The following is a 17,327-nucleotide window of genomic DNA, read 5'->3' on the forward strand; positions in this document are numbered from 1 at the left end:
CAAATGGACAGACAGAGAGGATTATTCAGTATTTAGAGCATTTGTTGAGAGCTTGTGTTTTGGGGCATGGAGCTAATTGGGACAATTACTTATCGTGTTTTGAGTTCACTTACAAAAACAATTTCCACTCTATTATTGGGATGGCACCCTTATAACCTTTGTATGCTATGAGGTGTAGGACACCTTTGTGTTAGTATGATTTGGGTGAGAGTGATGTGCTTGGACCTGAGATAGTTTAGCAGACTACTGAGAAGATTAAGATGATCCAAGAAAAGATGAAAGCTTCGCAGAGTCGACAGAAGAGCTATGATGACAAGATGAGTAAAACACTTGAGTTCCAGGAGGAAGATCATGTGCTCTTGAGGGTTACTTCGGTTATTGACATTGGTCATGCGTTGAAGCCTAAGAAGCTTACGCTGCATTTCGTTAGTCTATATCAGATCCTCTAAAGAGTAAGATAAGTGGCCTACAAAGTTATATTGTCATCATTTCTTTCAAATCTTCATGATGTCTTTTAGGTGTCGCAGTTGAGGAAGTATATTCCTGACCCGTCTCATGTGATTCAAGTGGACGATGTGCAAGTTAGAGAGAATTTAACCATTGAGACATCTCCCTTGAGAATAGAGGATCGCGAAGTGAAGCACTTGAGGAGATTACACTGGTGAAGGTGGTGTGGGGAGGACTTGCTATTGGAAGCAGGATGTGGGAGCTGGAAAGTCAGATGAGAGAGTCGTATCCGACTCTGTTTCCTTCGGATAATTTTGGAGGGTGAAACTCTAAAAGTGGGGGAGAGTTGTAACACCTCAAATTCAATTAAATTGTTTAATTGAATTTACTTTTTTTTCATTTAATTATATAAATTAATTTATATGTTGTTATTTGGATAATTGGTGAATATATGTGTCTTAGTGGATATTGAAGAGAGTTCAGGGAATCGTAGAAATTAATTAAATTTATTTTAATTAAATTAAGTTGATAGGAATTCTTAAAAATAACATTATTGGGAGGAATTTAGATTTAAAATAAAAATAAGGTAGTTGTAGAAAAGTAAGAGAAATAGTAAAAATTGATGGAAATTGATTATTAGAATTAAAACATTAAAATAAAAGAAATTAGAGTTAGTAAGAGGAGTATGAGCAAAATAGAGAATATGAGAGTAAGTTGAGGGTAATAAGAGAATAACCTAATTTAGGGTAATTAGATTTTGGTTTAAATAGAGAAGTGAAAGTTGGAACCTTTTTACCATACCTATTATTCTGGAACAAGAGAAAAGAGGCAAGAGAGACAACCTAGGGTTTGGGAAGAAAACACCATTGTTGAGCCATTTGCTAGAAATTAGGTAAGTGGAGAGATTACTCTTCTACGGATGTATATTGTATGAAGGATATCGAGGGATCCCCACCCTCCTCTAGGTTTTCCTTTAATTCTATATTGATGATTATTATGTGTTTGTGATATGAAATTGTAAATAAATCTGTTATGATTGATGATATCAATATCAGTAGACTTTGCAGATTTTTGAGCCATTGAAGTTTGTTGTTCATCCATTTGATTGATGGAGATGAAGATGGAGATGAAGAAAAATTGAGAGAGAGGGAGTTTTGAGGTTGAAAAACTTAAAAGTGTAGGATAAATGTGCGTGTAGTGTGAAAATGTGAGTGATGTAAGTTTAAATAGACAATTTTAGTAAAGATGACAAAGGGTGTGCGCAGACATGAGGGGAAGTGTAAGGGTTTAGACCTAATTCCAAGAATTGTTAAACCTAATGTGTCACGCTTTAATCACGCATGCTCAGAAAGTGGGACAGTTGTCTCCACTAAGAATCACACAAAATCAAACGACAAGATAACCATTAATGCTTCAACTGTTCAGAAATAGGAAGAAAAATCGATAAGATTACTTCTGATCAGAACCTTTCTGATTCTTGAAAACTTCCTTTCTTTAGAAAGCTTCAAGTTTCAGAGTCAGAAAGCAAAACAATCTCAGAGTCTAATCTAGAGTTCTGGAGACTTTACATTCTGAATAACATCTTTTCATTCTAGACATGGTTTCATAAATAGATTTTCCAGAGTGAATGTGAATCTATCTTCAGCAAGGGGTTTTGTAAATATATCAGCCCATTGATTGTCTGTATCAATAAATTTTAAGTGAAAAATCCCCTTCTGATCATAGTCATGTAAAAAATGATGTTTTATTTCAATATGCTTAGCCCTAGAATGCAAGATAGGATTCTTAGATAAACATATAGCAAAAGTATTATCACAGAGAATAGGAATGTTACTATCAGATATCTGATAATCTTATAGATGACTCTTCATCCAGAGTATCTGAGTGCTGCATCTAGAAGCTACAGTGTATTCAGCTTCAACTGTTGAAAGCGTAATTGTAGACTATCTATTGCTAGACCATGAGATTGAGTTTTCTCCCAGAAATTGGCAACTTCCAAAAGTACTTTTTCTTTCAATTCTATGTCCAGCGTAGTCAATGTCACAATAGTCTACTAATTAATACTTGTTGGTTCTATGTGTTGGCATCAAATTTGTTAAACCTAGAGTTTTCACAAGTTGTCACAAGTGTTATCTTGACATGAGATATCAGTTTCCTGCAGTGTGTTTAAATATGGTTGTGCAGGATTTAGCTGAGATGTCAAACCCGATGTCGAGACATGTGTATACAGAACATTCACTATGAATGTTATGTATCTTTTGATTGCGCTCTTCATGCTAATTTGTGTGTGATTAATGTGGAGATTAAACGCGCCTTTCAAGCAGTAATTAAAACCAGATTAATTTATTTTCCAATAAGATATGATCATCTGTTAAGAAGATACGAAAGGAAAATAGATTTAGGGTTTTATGATGTCCAAGCCCATTCAAAAGCTTCTATTTAAAGGGCATGGAAAACCTGGTTTTAACACACAAGAAAATGAACGAAATAGTGAGAGAGAATAAGGGTTTTAGTCTTGTGTGAGCTTGTATATTGTGAGCCATTCATTCATTCTATTGATAATTGAATTGGACTGACTTTTGTGTTGTAATTTGTCCACTATAAGCTTTGAAGCATGAGTGTGTGTTTACTTGGTTGAAGCTTTTAAGCAAGATCAAGTATGTGTTCTGGAAGAATGTCTTCTTTCTTTATAATATTTGTTTTTACATCACTGCTGTGATTGAGGAGGAGTGAGTAGGGTCTCTTATCTAAGAGTTCTTAGATAGAAGTCACACGGGTAAAGATTATGTGAAAAGACTGTAACTTGAAGTGTTTACTGAGAGTCTTTGAACTAACTCTGTTTAGTGGATTTCCTTCATGGCTTGGTAGCCCCCAGACGTAGGTGAGTTTGCACCGAACTGGGTTAGCAATTGCTTATGTCACTTGTACTATTGTTTCTTTATCTTTTATCCTGTTTATATTGTTCAGATATTAGTGTCTTGACATTATCTTCGACATCTCATATCTGATACCAGAATTTCAATTGGTATCAGAGCAGGCATCCTGCTCTGGTTCTGGGTGAGATCTTGGGACGTTCCTTTCTGGTACTATGAATAGAGACGGAGGATCTGTTCACAGACCACCAATTCTGGATGGATCTAACTATGACTACTGGAAACCTCGAATGGTAGCCTTCCTGAAATCTTTGGATAATAAGGCTTGGAAGGCTGTTCTAACAGGCTGGGAACATCCCGTTATTACTAAGGAAGGAGAAGTTACAACTGATAAGAAGGATGAGGAAGAATGGACCAAGGAGGAGGATGAACTAGCTCTTGGAAACTCTAAAAGCATTTAATGTTATATTCAATGGGGTTGATAAGAACATCTTCAGACTGGTGAACAACTGTGAGGTGGCTAAAGATACTTGGAATATTCTCAAAACAACTCATGAAGGTACCTCTAGAGTAAAGATGTCTAGATTGCAGTTACTTACTACCAAGTTTGAAAATTTGAGGATGAAAGAAGATGAAAGCATTCATGACTTCCATATGAATATCCTTGAAATTGCTAATGCCTCAAGAGACCTGGGTGAGAAGATGTCAGATGAAAAACTAGTAAGGAAAATTCTCGGGTCACTTCCCATGAGATTTGCCATGAAAGTGACAGTCATAGAAGAATCTCAAGACATCTGAAAAGAAAGCCAAAAGCATAGCCTTCATGTCAAACACTAAAGAGAAAGAGGAAGAAAATGGTCTGGATATTGATGAAGAATTGGCAAATGATGTAGCATTACTGGGGAGACAGTTCAACAAACTCCTTAAAAGGATGGATGTTAGGTCAAAGTCTAATGTCAAGAACAACTCATTTGACATCAGTAGGTCCAATGATGCTGGAAGAAGAACAAAATCTAAGGAAAAATCCAAACAAGGCAAAGGAGTTCAGTGCCATGAATGTGATGGGTATGGACACATTAGAGCTGAATGTGGGACCTACCTCAAGAAACATAAGAAGAATCTTGCTGCTACTTGGTCTGATGAAAGTGAAACAGAAGGAGAGTCTGCCAATCTTGTGACTACCTTGACTGGAAGATGGGGTTATGATGAAGACTCAAGTGATGATGAAGTAACCTTTGATGAGTTAGCCACCACCTACAGAAAGTTGTGTTATAGTAGATAAGAAGTGTGTCAACAAGTGGAGAATCAGAAGAAATTGATAGCACAACTAGAGGATGAGAAGACAGAAATCTTGGAAACCATTTCTAAGTTGAAGATTGAAGTCGTGTTCTTAAACTCCAAACTGGATGAGATGACAAAGTATGTCAAAATACTAAATAGTGGGTCTGACACCTTAGACAAAATCCTTCAGAATGGAAAAATGGCAGGAGACAAGTCTGTCCTTCGGTTCAATGAATCCACTCCGGAGTGTAGTCACACTAGTAGCAAACCAAAGATGTCACATCATGCGTCACAACATCACAAGGAAAGACGACATAAAGGAAAACACCAAAGATGGAGATGTCATTACTGTGGAAAATTTGGCCACATAAAAACGTTTTGCTTTAAGTTGTATGGCTATCCTAGTCCTTCTCATCACCAACCTAGACCCAAACACCACATCCTTGTCAACAGAAAACAGTGGGTTCCTAGGACTGGTGCTACTAACTTGATATCTCACACTTCCTTCAGAGTTTCAGCCAAAGAAGACTGGTATTTTGACAGTGGATGCTCCAGACACATGACTGGAAGCAAAAACCTGCTAATTGACCTTAATCCTCATGCCACCAGCTATGTAACCTTTGGTGATGGAGCAAAGGGTGAAATCAAGGGGATTGGAAAGTTAAACTGCCCTGGAGTCCCTAACCTTGACAATGTGCTACTTGTTAAAGGACTGACTGCAAACCTAATCAACATCAGTCAACTGTGTGACCAAGGTCTAAATGTAAACTTCACAAAAACTGAATGTCTGATTACTAATAAAAAATGAAGTGATCATGAAAGGATTCAGGTATAAGGACAACTGCTATATATGGAGTTCTCAAGAAACTGGTTATTAATCAATGTGTACTCTAGCCAAAGAAGAAAAAGTGAAGCTATGGCATCAAAAACTGGGCCATCTGCATCTTAAAGGAATGAAGAGGATATATCTGTTGAAGCTGTCAGAGGAATCTCAAAATTAAAGATTGATGAAGGAAGAGTTTGTGGGGAGTGTCAGATTGGAAAGCAGACAAAGATGTCACATCAGAAGATCAAACATGACACAACAGCCAGAGTGCTGGAACTTCTCCACATGGACTTGATGGAACCTATGCAGATGGAAAGTCTTGGTGGGAAAAAGTATGCTTATGTGGTGGTGGATGACTTCTCCAGATACACCTGGGTAAATTTTATAAGGGAAAAATCTGATGTATTTGAGGTATTCAAAGATCTTTGCCTAAGACTTCAAAGAGAAAAAGAAAGTCAGGTTATCAGAATCAGAAGTGATCATGGGAAAGAATTTAAGAATAGTAAATTTGCTAGATTCTATTCATCTGAAGGAATTAGTCATGAGTTCTCGTCTCCCATTACCCCTCAGCAAAATGGTGTGGTAGAAAGGAAAAATAGAACTCTCCAAGAATCTGCCAGAGTTATGATTCATGCTAAGAAGTTGCCCTACCACTTCTGGGCTGAAGCTATGAACACAACCTGCTATGTTCACAACAGAGTAACCTTGAAGAAAGGGACTCCAACTACTTTATATGAAGTCTGGAAAGGTAGAAGACCTATTGTCAAATACTTCCATGTGTTTGGTAGTAAATGTTATATCCTGACTGAATGTGAACAAAGAAGGAAAATGGATCCCAAGAGTGATGAAGGAATATTCTTGGGTTACTCAACAAACAGCAGAGCATTTAGGGTCTTTAATTCTAGAAAAAAAGTAATGATGGAATATATCAATGTTGTTGATGATCAACAGACTGATGTCACAGACGATGTTGAAACATCTCTAAATGATGCCCCAGCTGATCTCCCAGACAAAAGTAATGAGAGTGATCCCACTCAAGCTGAACCTGAAGATGATAAAATTAATAAGGGACCCTCTATCAGAATTCAGAAGGATCATCCGAAAGATCTCATTATAGGAGACCCAAATAAAGGGGTCACAACTAGATCAAGGAAAGTGATCACACATGGTTGTTTTGTGTCCAAGATTGAGCCCAGGAATGTCAAGGAAGCCTTAACTGATGAATTATGGATCAATGCCATGCAGGAAAAGTTAGGCGATTTCAAGAGAAATGAAGTATGGGAACTGGTTCCAACACCTAAAGGAATAAATGTTATTGGAACAAAGTGGGTTTACAAGAATAAATCTGATGAACAAGGGGTGGTTACTAAAAATAAAGCAAGATTGGTAGCACAAGGGTACACTCAAGTTGAAGGAGTTGACTTTGATGAAACATTTGCCCATGTATCTCCCCTAGAGTCCATTAGACTATTGCTTGGAGTGGCATGTATTCTGAAGTTTAAACTGTTCCAAATGGATGTAAAAAGTGCCTTCTTGAATGGTTACTTAAATGAGGAAGTGTATGTTGAACAACCTAAAGGGTTTACAGACCCAAATCTTCCAAAGCATGTGTATAAGTTGAGGAAAGCCTTCTATGGGCTGAAACAAGCTCATAGGACTTAGTACGATAGACTCACGGTGTTTCTCATTGACAATGGATACAAAAAGGGAGGCATTGATAAGACCTTATTTGTCAAAAATGAAGGAGGAAAACTCATGGTGGCTCAGATATATGTGGATGATATTGTGTTTGGTGGGATGTCAAATAAGATGGTCGAACATTTTGTTAAACAAATGCAGTCTGAATTTGAAATGAGCCTTGTTGGAGAGCTAACCTATTTTCTTGGGCTACAAGTCAAGCAGATGGAAGATTTTATCTTTCTATCTCAAAGAAAATATGCCAAAAATATTGTTAAGAAGTTTGGCATGGAGAATGCAAGTCACAAAAGGACACCTGCTTCTACTCATCTGAAAGTCTCTAAAGATAAAAATGGTGTTAGTGTAGATCAAAGTCTCTACAGAAGTATGATAGGGAGTCTGCGATATCTCACAGCAAGCAGACCTGACATTGCTTTTGTTGTAGGTGTATGTGCTAGATATCAAGCTGAACCAAAAGTGAGTCACATAAACCAAGTGAAAGGGATCCTGAAATATGTCAATGGCACTAGTGACTATGAGATGTTGTACACTCATGGATCTGGATCTGTGCTGACTGGATATTGTGATGCTGATTGGGCTGGAAGTGCTGATGATAGGAAAAGCACATTAGGAGGATGCTTCTTCTTGGGGAACAACTTAATATCATGGTTTAGTAAGAAACAAAATTGTGTTTCTTTGTCCACTGCTGAAGCTGAATACATAGCAGCTGGAAGTAGTTGTTCTCAACTGGTATGGATGAAACAGATGATGGCTGAATGCAATGTCACGCAAGATGTCATGACATTGTACTATCACTACGCCAAAAATGACTTTTAACAGCGTATCTTAGACAGCGCTTTTAAAAGAAAGCGCTGTCTAAGGTTAAAATTAAAATAAAACACGGAAAATGTTCCAAAAAAATAATGAAAGCGCTGTCTAAGGGGGGGTCTTAGACAGCGCTTTCTAAAAGCGCTGTCTAAGACCCCCCCTTAGACAGCGCTTTTAGAAAGCGCTTTTAAATATAGACCTTAGTCAGCGCTTTTGATAAAGCGCTGTCTAAAGTCTTTAAATTAAAAAAAAATTAAAACCAAAAGCGCTGTCTAAGGGGGGGTTTAGAAAGCGCTTTTGGAAAGCGCTGTCTAAGGCATACCTTAGAAAGCGCTTTCCACAAAAGCGCTGTCTAAGGTCTAATTAAAATAAAATTTCAGACTCCATTTCAATTTTCGTTCTCTGTTCTTTTGTTTTCCCTCCTGCGAACGTTGAAACCCTAACAGCGAAAACCATAACAGCGGTATGTTCTTCAATATTTCTTCATTTCTTCGTTCCTAATTCTCCTTCACGTTCTCCATCTCTGATTCTCTCTACATTTTCTCTCTCTCATTCCATCCAATCCTCGATCTGAGCCTCACGATTGAACAGTTGTGCCGAAAACTTCTTGAAGGTACGCAAAACTCTTACTTTTCTATATTACTTATCTCTTCAATTTGTATGCGTTTGTTGATTGAAGTTTTGTGGTTGATGATTGAATTATGTTGTCATGGAGGTTGATTTTTCTTCATTGTTTGAGGCTATCTAATAATGTGGTAGAATATAATGTAGATTTTGAAATACTTGACCAATGATTTGTTGCTTTGATTTTGCATGTGAGTTATATGTAAAGTTACATCAAATTAGAATGTGAAAGTGGTTAGGTGAATTGTTATTTTGTCTGTTCCAAAAGCCTAGTAAATTAACCATTAACATAAGATTAGTTAAAAAATTATCTATTTATCCATGTTTTAGAATAACTTCTACTTGTTGACTAAGTTGAAGTTTTATAATATTTGTGTTGCAGTCCATACAACTAGCCTTCTAAAAAATCAAACATTATATCCAACTTTCAGTTAAAAGTTTTGATTTTAATTCTATATAGATATAAACTGCTGTACCATTACTTGTAAACTATATTTCATATACTCATATTGTACTATTTTAATTTGTTCATAAAACCATAAACTTGCCTTATCTCTTTGGTGTCACCAATTTCATGCTCAATCAAGGAATTACTTTATTAATGTTGTTTCATCAAAATATTAACTTTTTTTAGAATCTGACAATTTTTTGTAATAGAAAAAATGAAACTGATGAGGTAATTAAAGTTGTTATGTTTGATAAGTAATAATGTTGTAATAGAAAATTAAAGTTAGTTATAGAAAAATTAACGTGTTATAGGTATAGTTATAGGTATATTGTAATAGAAAAAGTTTGATTCTTGTAATATAAAAAATGAAAGTGATGAGGTAATTAAAGTTGGTATATTGGCGTATCGGATACGTTATTGAAGTTTATATTAACATTGGTTATGTATAGGTTTTTGAAGTTTAAAATGAATTGAACTTTATAATTGTTAGGATATTCAAAGATACTACCTTAGTTATGTATTTTCGTCTGGATTAATTGTTTACTTTAATAAGTAGGAAAACCATGGATAAAACATGGATCTGTGCCGATCAAATGACCAAAGAGTACGAGAGTGGGGTTGCGGAATTCGTTAAGTATGCTGTTCAACACGCTGAAAACCCCAGACGAATGCATTGTCCTTGCTTGCGTTGTTGTTATATTGGTAAGGTTGACGCACATGGATTGAAATCGCATTTGCTGAGGCATGGAATTGATCAAAGTTATCAGTGTTGGATATTTCATGGTGAGAAAATTAACGAGAATGTTGAATCGAGTGGAAAAAGTAATACGACCTATGCTTCATACGACAAAGACACGGAAACATACGATTGTGATCGAGTTGAAGAGATTGTAGAAGCACTGGAAGAAGATCTTCATGATTGTCCTGAAATGTTTGAGAGGATGGTAAGCGATGCAGAGAAACCGTTGTACAAAGGTTGCACTAAATTCTCAAGACTTTCTGCGGTATTAAAGTTGTACAACTTAAAGGCGGGCAATGGATGGTCGGATAAAAGTTTCACAGAGTTGTTGGCCCTTATGAGAGAAATGCTACCGGATGATAATGTTCTTCCTAATCGAACCTATGAGGCCCTAACGATAAGATACATGCTTGTCCTAACGATTGGCATGAGCTATGATAAGATACATGCTTGTCCTAATGATTGCATTTTGTTTCGTAACGAATATGCAATGTTAACTGAGTGCCCTAAATGCGGTTTGTCTCGATATAAGAAAAGATTATCTCCCGCAAAAGTCTTATGGTATTTTCCGATAATTCCGAGATTTAGGCGCATGTTTCGTAGTGAAACCGATGCAAGACATCTTACTTGGCATGCAGATGAAAGAATTATTGATGGAAAGTATCGGCATCCGGCTGATTCACCACAGTGGTCGAAGATTGATAATGATTATCCTGAGTTTGGATCAGAAGCAAGAAACCTTCGATTGGCATTATCTACTGTTGGAATGAACCCACATGGTCTTCAAAGTATCTCACATGCCACATGGCCTGTGATTCTTATGATTTATAACCTACCTCCGTGGCTATGTATGAAGCGTAAGTACATGATGTTATCTATGTTAATCTCTAGGCCTAAACAACCAGGGAATGACATAGACGTATACTTGACACCTCTGATCGAAGATTTAAAGATTTTGTGGGAGAACGGTGTGGAGGTTTATGATGGATATAGGAAAGAAAGTTTCAATTTGAGGGCGATGTTGTTTGGCACAATTAATGATTTTCCAGCATACGGGAATCTATCTGGGTATAGCATTAAAGGTCAACGTGCGTGTCCTGTTTGTGAAGACGGAACAGATACGATTCGATTGAAACTTTGCCAGAAGAATGTGTTTCTCGGTCATCGTAGATTCTTACATTCTAAACATCACTACCGTGGGTGGAGAAAAGCATTCAATGGAGACACCGAACATCGTAGAGCTCCACCCGCATTGTCAGGTGAACAAGTTTTTGAAAAGGTGAAAGATGTGCGTACTGAGTTTGGCAAGCCTTTTGCACATAAGATTGTGAAAGGTGGGTGGAAGAAAAGGTCGATATTTTTTGAATTGCCATATTGGAAGTCTTTGTACGTGAGACATTTTCTCGATGTTATGCATATTGAAAAAAACGTATTTGAAAGTGTTATCGGTACATTACTCAATATAAAAGGCAAGTCTAAGGATGGCCTTAAAGCAAGGGAGGACATGTTAAAAATGGGAATGAGAACTGAATTAGCACCCGTGAAGAAAGGAAGACGAACATATCTACCACCTGCTTCTTTTACTTTATCTAGAAAGGAGAAAAAAAAATTGTGTAAGTCTCTGAGTGAAGTTAAGGTTCCAGAAGGATACTCATCTGATATCAGAAGACTTGTTTCTATGAAAGACCTCAAGTTGAAGAATTTGAAGACACATGATTGCCATGTTATAATGGAACATTTTCTACCGATAGGTATACGTTCTATTTTGCCAGAAAAAGTAAGAAGTGCCATAACTAAATTGTGTTTTTTCTTTAGGTCAATTTGTAGTAAGGTGATCGATCCCGAGATCTTACCAACACTACAAAAAGAGATTGTAATTACCTTGTGTGAGCTTGAAATGTATTTTCCTCCGTCTTTTTTTGACATAATGGTTCATTTAGTTGTTCATCTTGTGAAAGAGACACAATTGTGTGGACCAGCTTATATGAGATGGATGTACCCTGCTGAACGGTATATGAAAATATTAAAAGGGTACGTGAAATCCCGAAGTCGACCAGAGGGTTGTATTGTTGAACGATACATTGTTGAAGAAGCTGTTGAGTTTTGTACTGAATATTTGTCTAACGTTCAATCGATTGGACTCCCCAGAGCTCAGATTTTCGACAAAATGGAAGGTAAAAAATTAATTGGGAATAAAATTGTGACAATATCAAGGGATGAACGGGATCAAGTTCATTTGTATGTTCTGCACAATAATAATGAGGTTGAGCCATATGTTGAAATGAACAAGGATGTACTCCGAAGGTTAAATCCGAACAGAAATGAAAATTGGATAGTTATAGAGCACAATCAAAGTTTCATACAATGGTTGAAGGATCATATTTATTTGAAGCGCTCTTCAGATCCTTCTTCGGTAACAGAAAGGTTGAGATGTTTGGCATATGGTCCAAGTTTGCATGTGTTTTCTCATAGCGCATATTCAATTAATGGATACACATTTTATACCAAAGAACAAGATGATAAGAGTACTATGCAAAATAGTGGTGTCACCGTGCTAGCTGAAGCAATGCATATATCAAGTATGAAGGACTTAAACCCCAAATATGCAAATTTGTCATATTTTGGAGTTATTGAGCACATTTGGGTGTTTGATTACGAGAAGTTTCAGATTCCCATCTTTGGTTGCAAGTGGGTGAATAGTAGTGGCATACGAATGGATAAGTCTGGATTTTTGCAAGTTGATCTTACTAGGGTGGGGTACAAAGATGAACCTTTTATTCTAGCATCTCAAGCTAAACAAGTGTTCTATGTGAATGACCCGAAGAGTACAAAATGGTCTATAGTGCTTTTCTCTAACAAAGTGACTGATGATAGCGGTGTCGATCAATGTGATATTGATGTTGAGAATGAGTCATGCATTAGACGGAATGAGTTGAATAGAAATGATGAAGTTGAGGATCTTATACCGGATGAGTCATATATAAGAAACGATCATAATGAGGGAATTTGGATCAATTCATCCGTACGCATTGCTAAGAAACAAGTGATTAATATTCCAACAAAGAAAAGAAAGAGATGTTAGTGACTTAGGTAAATTATCCATGGTTTCTTTATTTTTTTTTTCAATTGTTTTGATTATAAGTTATATGTGATAATGCATGATTTCATTATATTTTTGTTTTCAATTGCTTTGATTATAAGTTATATCTGATAATGCATGATTTCTTTATTTTTTTGTTTTCAATTGCTTTGGTTATAAGTTATATTTGATATTTGATGGTTTCCTTGGTTTATTACAGGTTAGACATGGCTGATGACCAACATGAGGAAGTTAGTAAAAAAGTATCTGCGGAAGAAGAAATTCGAAGAGGCATCACAGTAATGAGAAGGGTGGTCCAAGGAAGATCTCGAGGCATCATACTAGATGTCTATTGGAACAACCAGGCACAGCTTATAGAACCTAATGGGCATACCTTAACTAGTTTTATCGGTGCACTAGTAAGGAATGAAATTCCCATTACATGTGATGATTGGAGAAACAAAGAGCTGAATGAGTCCAAAGAAAAAATTTGGAGTGAGATAAAGGTACAATCATTTGGCCCTTAATTATACGGTATCAATTATGTTTTTTCAATTACCGATACTAACTATCAATCTGTATGTTTTTCTTAGCGATGTTTTAACATCGAAGAAGAAAGAAGAGGTTTTTGTATGAAATTGGCCGGAAAGCTTCTAAGAGGGTTTCAGACATTTTTATCATCCAAGTTCCTTAAGGATGCGGATGGTAATTTTGTGGATGCGGAGCTTCCTAAAAAATATGAAAGTTTGATATCGGCTGAAGAATGGGAAGCTTTCAAATCCAAAAGACAAGACCCGGTTTTTCAAAGAATAAGTGCTACAAATCGGGAAAGAGCATCAAGTCCCGCATATCCGTACCGAAAAGGACGTGTCGGATATGGACGCTTAGAACAATCCATGGTAAGTATTTATAAATTGCGATAACAAATTTGTTCATCATATATTAGTTTTATCTGATCAAATTGTATGACTTAATGTGTAGCTGCAGAAGGAGGAAAGTTCAGAAACATCTCTTCCTGCACATGTTTTGTGGAAGGAAGCCCGTGTGGGCAAATCTGGAGTTCCTCAAGAAGAAGTTTTACACGTATACCAGAAATGTGTAAGTATAACATTTTTTCATTAATTGAATAACATTTTTATACACAAATATTTGACAAGTATACGGTATTCATCTGATTTTTCAGGAGGAGCTATCTCAGTCTTTATCTCCCGATGATACTAAGGGCATACTTAGTCGGGCATTAGATGTCCCTGAGTATTATGGTCGGGTGAGGGGTAAGGGATTTGGAGTCACTCCGACCTCCCTGAGTATTAAAAAAGGAAAGGCTCCTAGTAATCGGGAGCTTCATGCAAGATTGGAAGCCATGCAAGCTGAGCTTGATGCATTGAGGAGAGAAAGAGAGGCTAGCGCATCAACAGTATACAGAGATGCTTCGGACAAAGACAGTATCAACTGTACCTTTCAGCCGAACATTCCAGAGGTAATTACATATAATTGTCTTAAATTGAACTATTTGCTTAAATTATGTATTTGACATATATACACATTAACGATTTCTTGTTATTATTGGTTTTAGGGCATTTCCCATTGTCAGTTGTATTTGTCGTCACCATACTATCGGATGGTTGGCAAGGGAAAAGTGCATAACGTTAGCGGAGTATTACTCCACACTAGAGAGCTCCCTGCTGGATGTTTGAAGGTATCAGTTGATATTGCAGTTGAGCCGAATGCAGCATTACCATATCCTAGCGATGATTCGGATGCAACAACGGTGCACGAAGCAGTAGGTTCGTTTGTTGCATGGCCGACAAACCTCATATGCGTAGGATATGAGGTATGCTTAAAACTTATGTTAACTTTAATGTGTATATTCAAAGTTTAAAATTTATGCTTAAAATTTTACTTACATATTTTCCTTGGTTATGTTAAATAGACTCCCACAAAATCCAAATCAAAAGATAATGCGATTCCACGGCATACCGAGTCCACGGTTTCAAGAAAAGAGGTAATATACAATTATATGACATATATTCATGGAAGTTGTTACATTCTTAATTTGATCTAACTATTTATATGACATGTAGCTTCAAGAAAATGAGGTTAGCAATGCCTCCGCACAACAAAAAAAGGAGGTTAGCAACGCCTCCGCACGGGTAAAAAGTTCTGGTGCTAAGAAGACCGTAGCTAGGAAAAAAACTACCACCAAGTTTAGGTCGTGCCTCAGGACATTTCTAGAGATGACCGATATACCGATCGGAGGTGTTCGGACCCTACATATGGAGGTAGGGATTTTCGGCTTTGATTACGACCAAATGATTGGTAATGAAGACTTCATGCAAGTTTTTAGTCATGAAGAAATCGGCGTCAACGTTGTCAATACATATATTAGGTAAATCCGGTCTACTTTGTTTTATTAATTAAACAACTTATGTTAATGATGTTTACTTTATGTTAATCCGGTTTACTTTATGTTTCAAAAGAGGTGTTAATGATGTTTTTATATTAGGTTTTTGTATGACAAATTGATGCGCCCCAATGGTTTGGACGTGTCATTCGGATTCTTAGCACCCGCGACCGTCAACTTAGTTTTAATCTTAAGTAGACCGGATACCGTGACGGAGTACGTTCTTCGGATCCTCATGGACAATAAAGATGCGGAGAAGTTGTTTTTTATACCGTTTAATACCGGGTTAGCATTTCATTCTAAATTCATGTATTATAATTATTTTCCAAGTTACCATCTAACATTTGCCTAATCATTACAGTGGACATTGGTTGTTGCTCGCAATCAATCCTATCCGAGAAATTGTGTATTATCTTGACTCGTTAGGAAATGATTGGACAACATACCCGGATATGAAGGTCCTAATTGACACGTAAGTGAGAATGTTCAAAAATTTTCTTAGTTTATGTGAATTGTTCTAATTGCTTCATTTTTATTTTATTAGCGTCCTACAAGCTTTTCGGGCCCAACGAGATATCCAAACCTCAAGGAGGGGCGCCAACTCCATTACATGGATTAAAGTGGCGGTATATTTTTAATTACCACATTTTTATTATATTAGTGATGACACTTGATAAAACTTAGGATTTATAATCCATATTTTTTTTTTCATATGTAGTGTCCTCAACAACGTAATCAAATAGATTGCGGGTATTTCATGTTGAGGTTTATGCGAGATACTCTTGCTTTGGGCCGATTAATGATTCCCACCGATGTATGTATTTCTAACTTATGAGTTATTTTTATATTTACACATATCTCATATAATTAAATAGTTGGAATTAATTCAAAATATGTTATATTATTATATAGTACTTTGAGGAATTCAAGTGTGCATTTTATACAAAGGATCAAGTGGACGAAATCAAAGAGGAGTGGTGTCAATTCATGATAGAGCTCAATGTTTTGTTCATAAATTTGTGTAATTAATGTGTACATTTGTAGTATATGTAATGACTTGTAAATGTGTACATAAATTTGTATATATTTTGATACATTTAAGGCAAAATTGGTTTGAATTGGTATATATATATATTTGTTAGCCAAAAATTGGTAGAAAAAAGGCCAAAATGGCATATATAAAATGTGATAATTGTCTGTCAAAATCTGGTTGAAAACAGGTAGAAATTCTGGTTTATAAACCTGGAAAAAATGTGGTTTAAAACAAAAGCTTCAAAAATTTCCGAATACCTTAGACAGCGCTTTTGTAAAAAGCGCTGTCTAAGGGGGGGATTAGAAAGCGCTTTAGGCAAAAGCGCTGTCTAAGGGGGGGGGGGGGGGGGGGGGGGGGGCTTAGACAGCGCTTTTTGAAAGGCGTTGTCTAAGGTATACCTAAAAAAATTAAAATAGGAGGGTCTTAGAAAGCGCTTTTGGCCAAAGCGCTGTCTAAGGGGGTGGGGCTTAGACAGCGCTTTTCAAAAGCGCTGTCTAAGGTATACCTAAAAAATTTAAAATAAGAGGGTCTTATAAAGCGCTTTTGGCCAAAGCGCTGTCTAAGGGGGGGGGGGGGGGCTTAGACAGCGCTTTTAAGATTTAAAAAAGCGCTGTCTAAACCTTTAGCAGCGGAGGTTTAGACAGCGCTTTAAAGCGCTGTCTAAGGCTAAAAAAAGCGCTGTCTAAGGTCTTGTTTGTTGTAGTGTGTGACAACCTGAGTGCTATAAATATTTCTAAAAATCCCATTCAACACATCAAGACAAAACATATCGATATGCTTCATCATTTTATTAGAGAACTAGTGGAAGATAAAATTAAAGCCCTAGAGCATGTTGCTACTGAAATGCAGTTAGCTGATATTTTTACAAAGGCCTTGGATGCAAATCAATTTGAATTTATGAGAATTTGTAGCAATTAATTTGGAGTGGAAAAGGTAATCAAATTATTGTCTGCTTACTTAAAATAAAGCGCCCCATTTATGGTAAATCGTCACCTAGTATTGGAAATTCCATCTATTACCTTTTCACACGCAACCTCTACTCAAACATTTCCAACTTCCTGCGACTTC

General features: G+C 36.6%; 1 protein-coding gene across 1 annotated transcript; it reads left to right on the plus strand.

The window, feature by feature from the left end:
* The first annotated feature begins 260 nt into the window (after positions 1-260).
* Positions 261-665, plus strand: LOC127103895 (uncharacterized). The gene is made up of 2 exons (XM_051041134.1): positions 261-425; positions 519-665. The coding sequence occupies exons 1-2, from the start codon at positions 261-263 to the stop codon at positions 663-665; spliced, it is 312 nt and encodes a 103-aa protein (XP_050897091.1).
* Positions 666-17,327: the final 16,662 nt, after the last annotated feature.

This window comes from Lathyrus oleraceus, chromosome 7, assembly GCF_024323335.1.
Source record: "Lathyrus oleraceus cultivar Zhongwan6 chromosome 7, CAAS_Psat_ZW6_1.0, whole genome shotgun sequence".
NCBI lineage: Eukaryota > Viridiplantae > Streptophyta > Magnoliopsida > Fabales > Fabaceae > Lathyrus > Lathyrus oleraceus.

Excerpts from the sequence above, each read along its gene's own strand:
- LOC127103895 (XM_051041134.1), top strand. The coding sequence starts at position 261 with ATGATCCAAGAAAAGATGAAAGCTTCGCAGAGTCGACAGAAGAGCTAT. Across the intron at positions 426-518 it reads AGAAGCTTACGCTGCATTTC|GTGTCGCAGTTGAGGAAGTA; the intron begins GTTAGTCTATAT and ends GATGTCTTTTAG.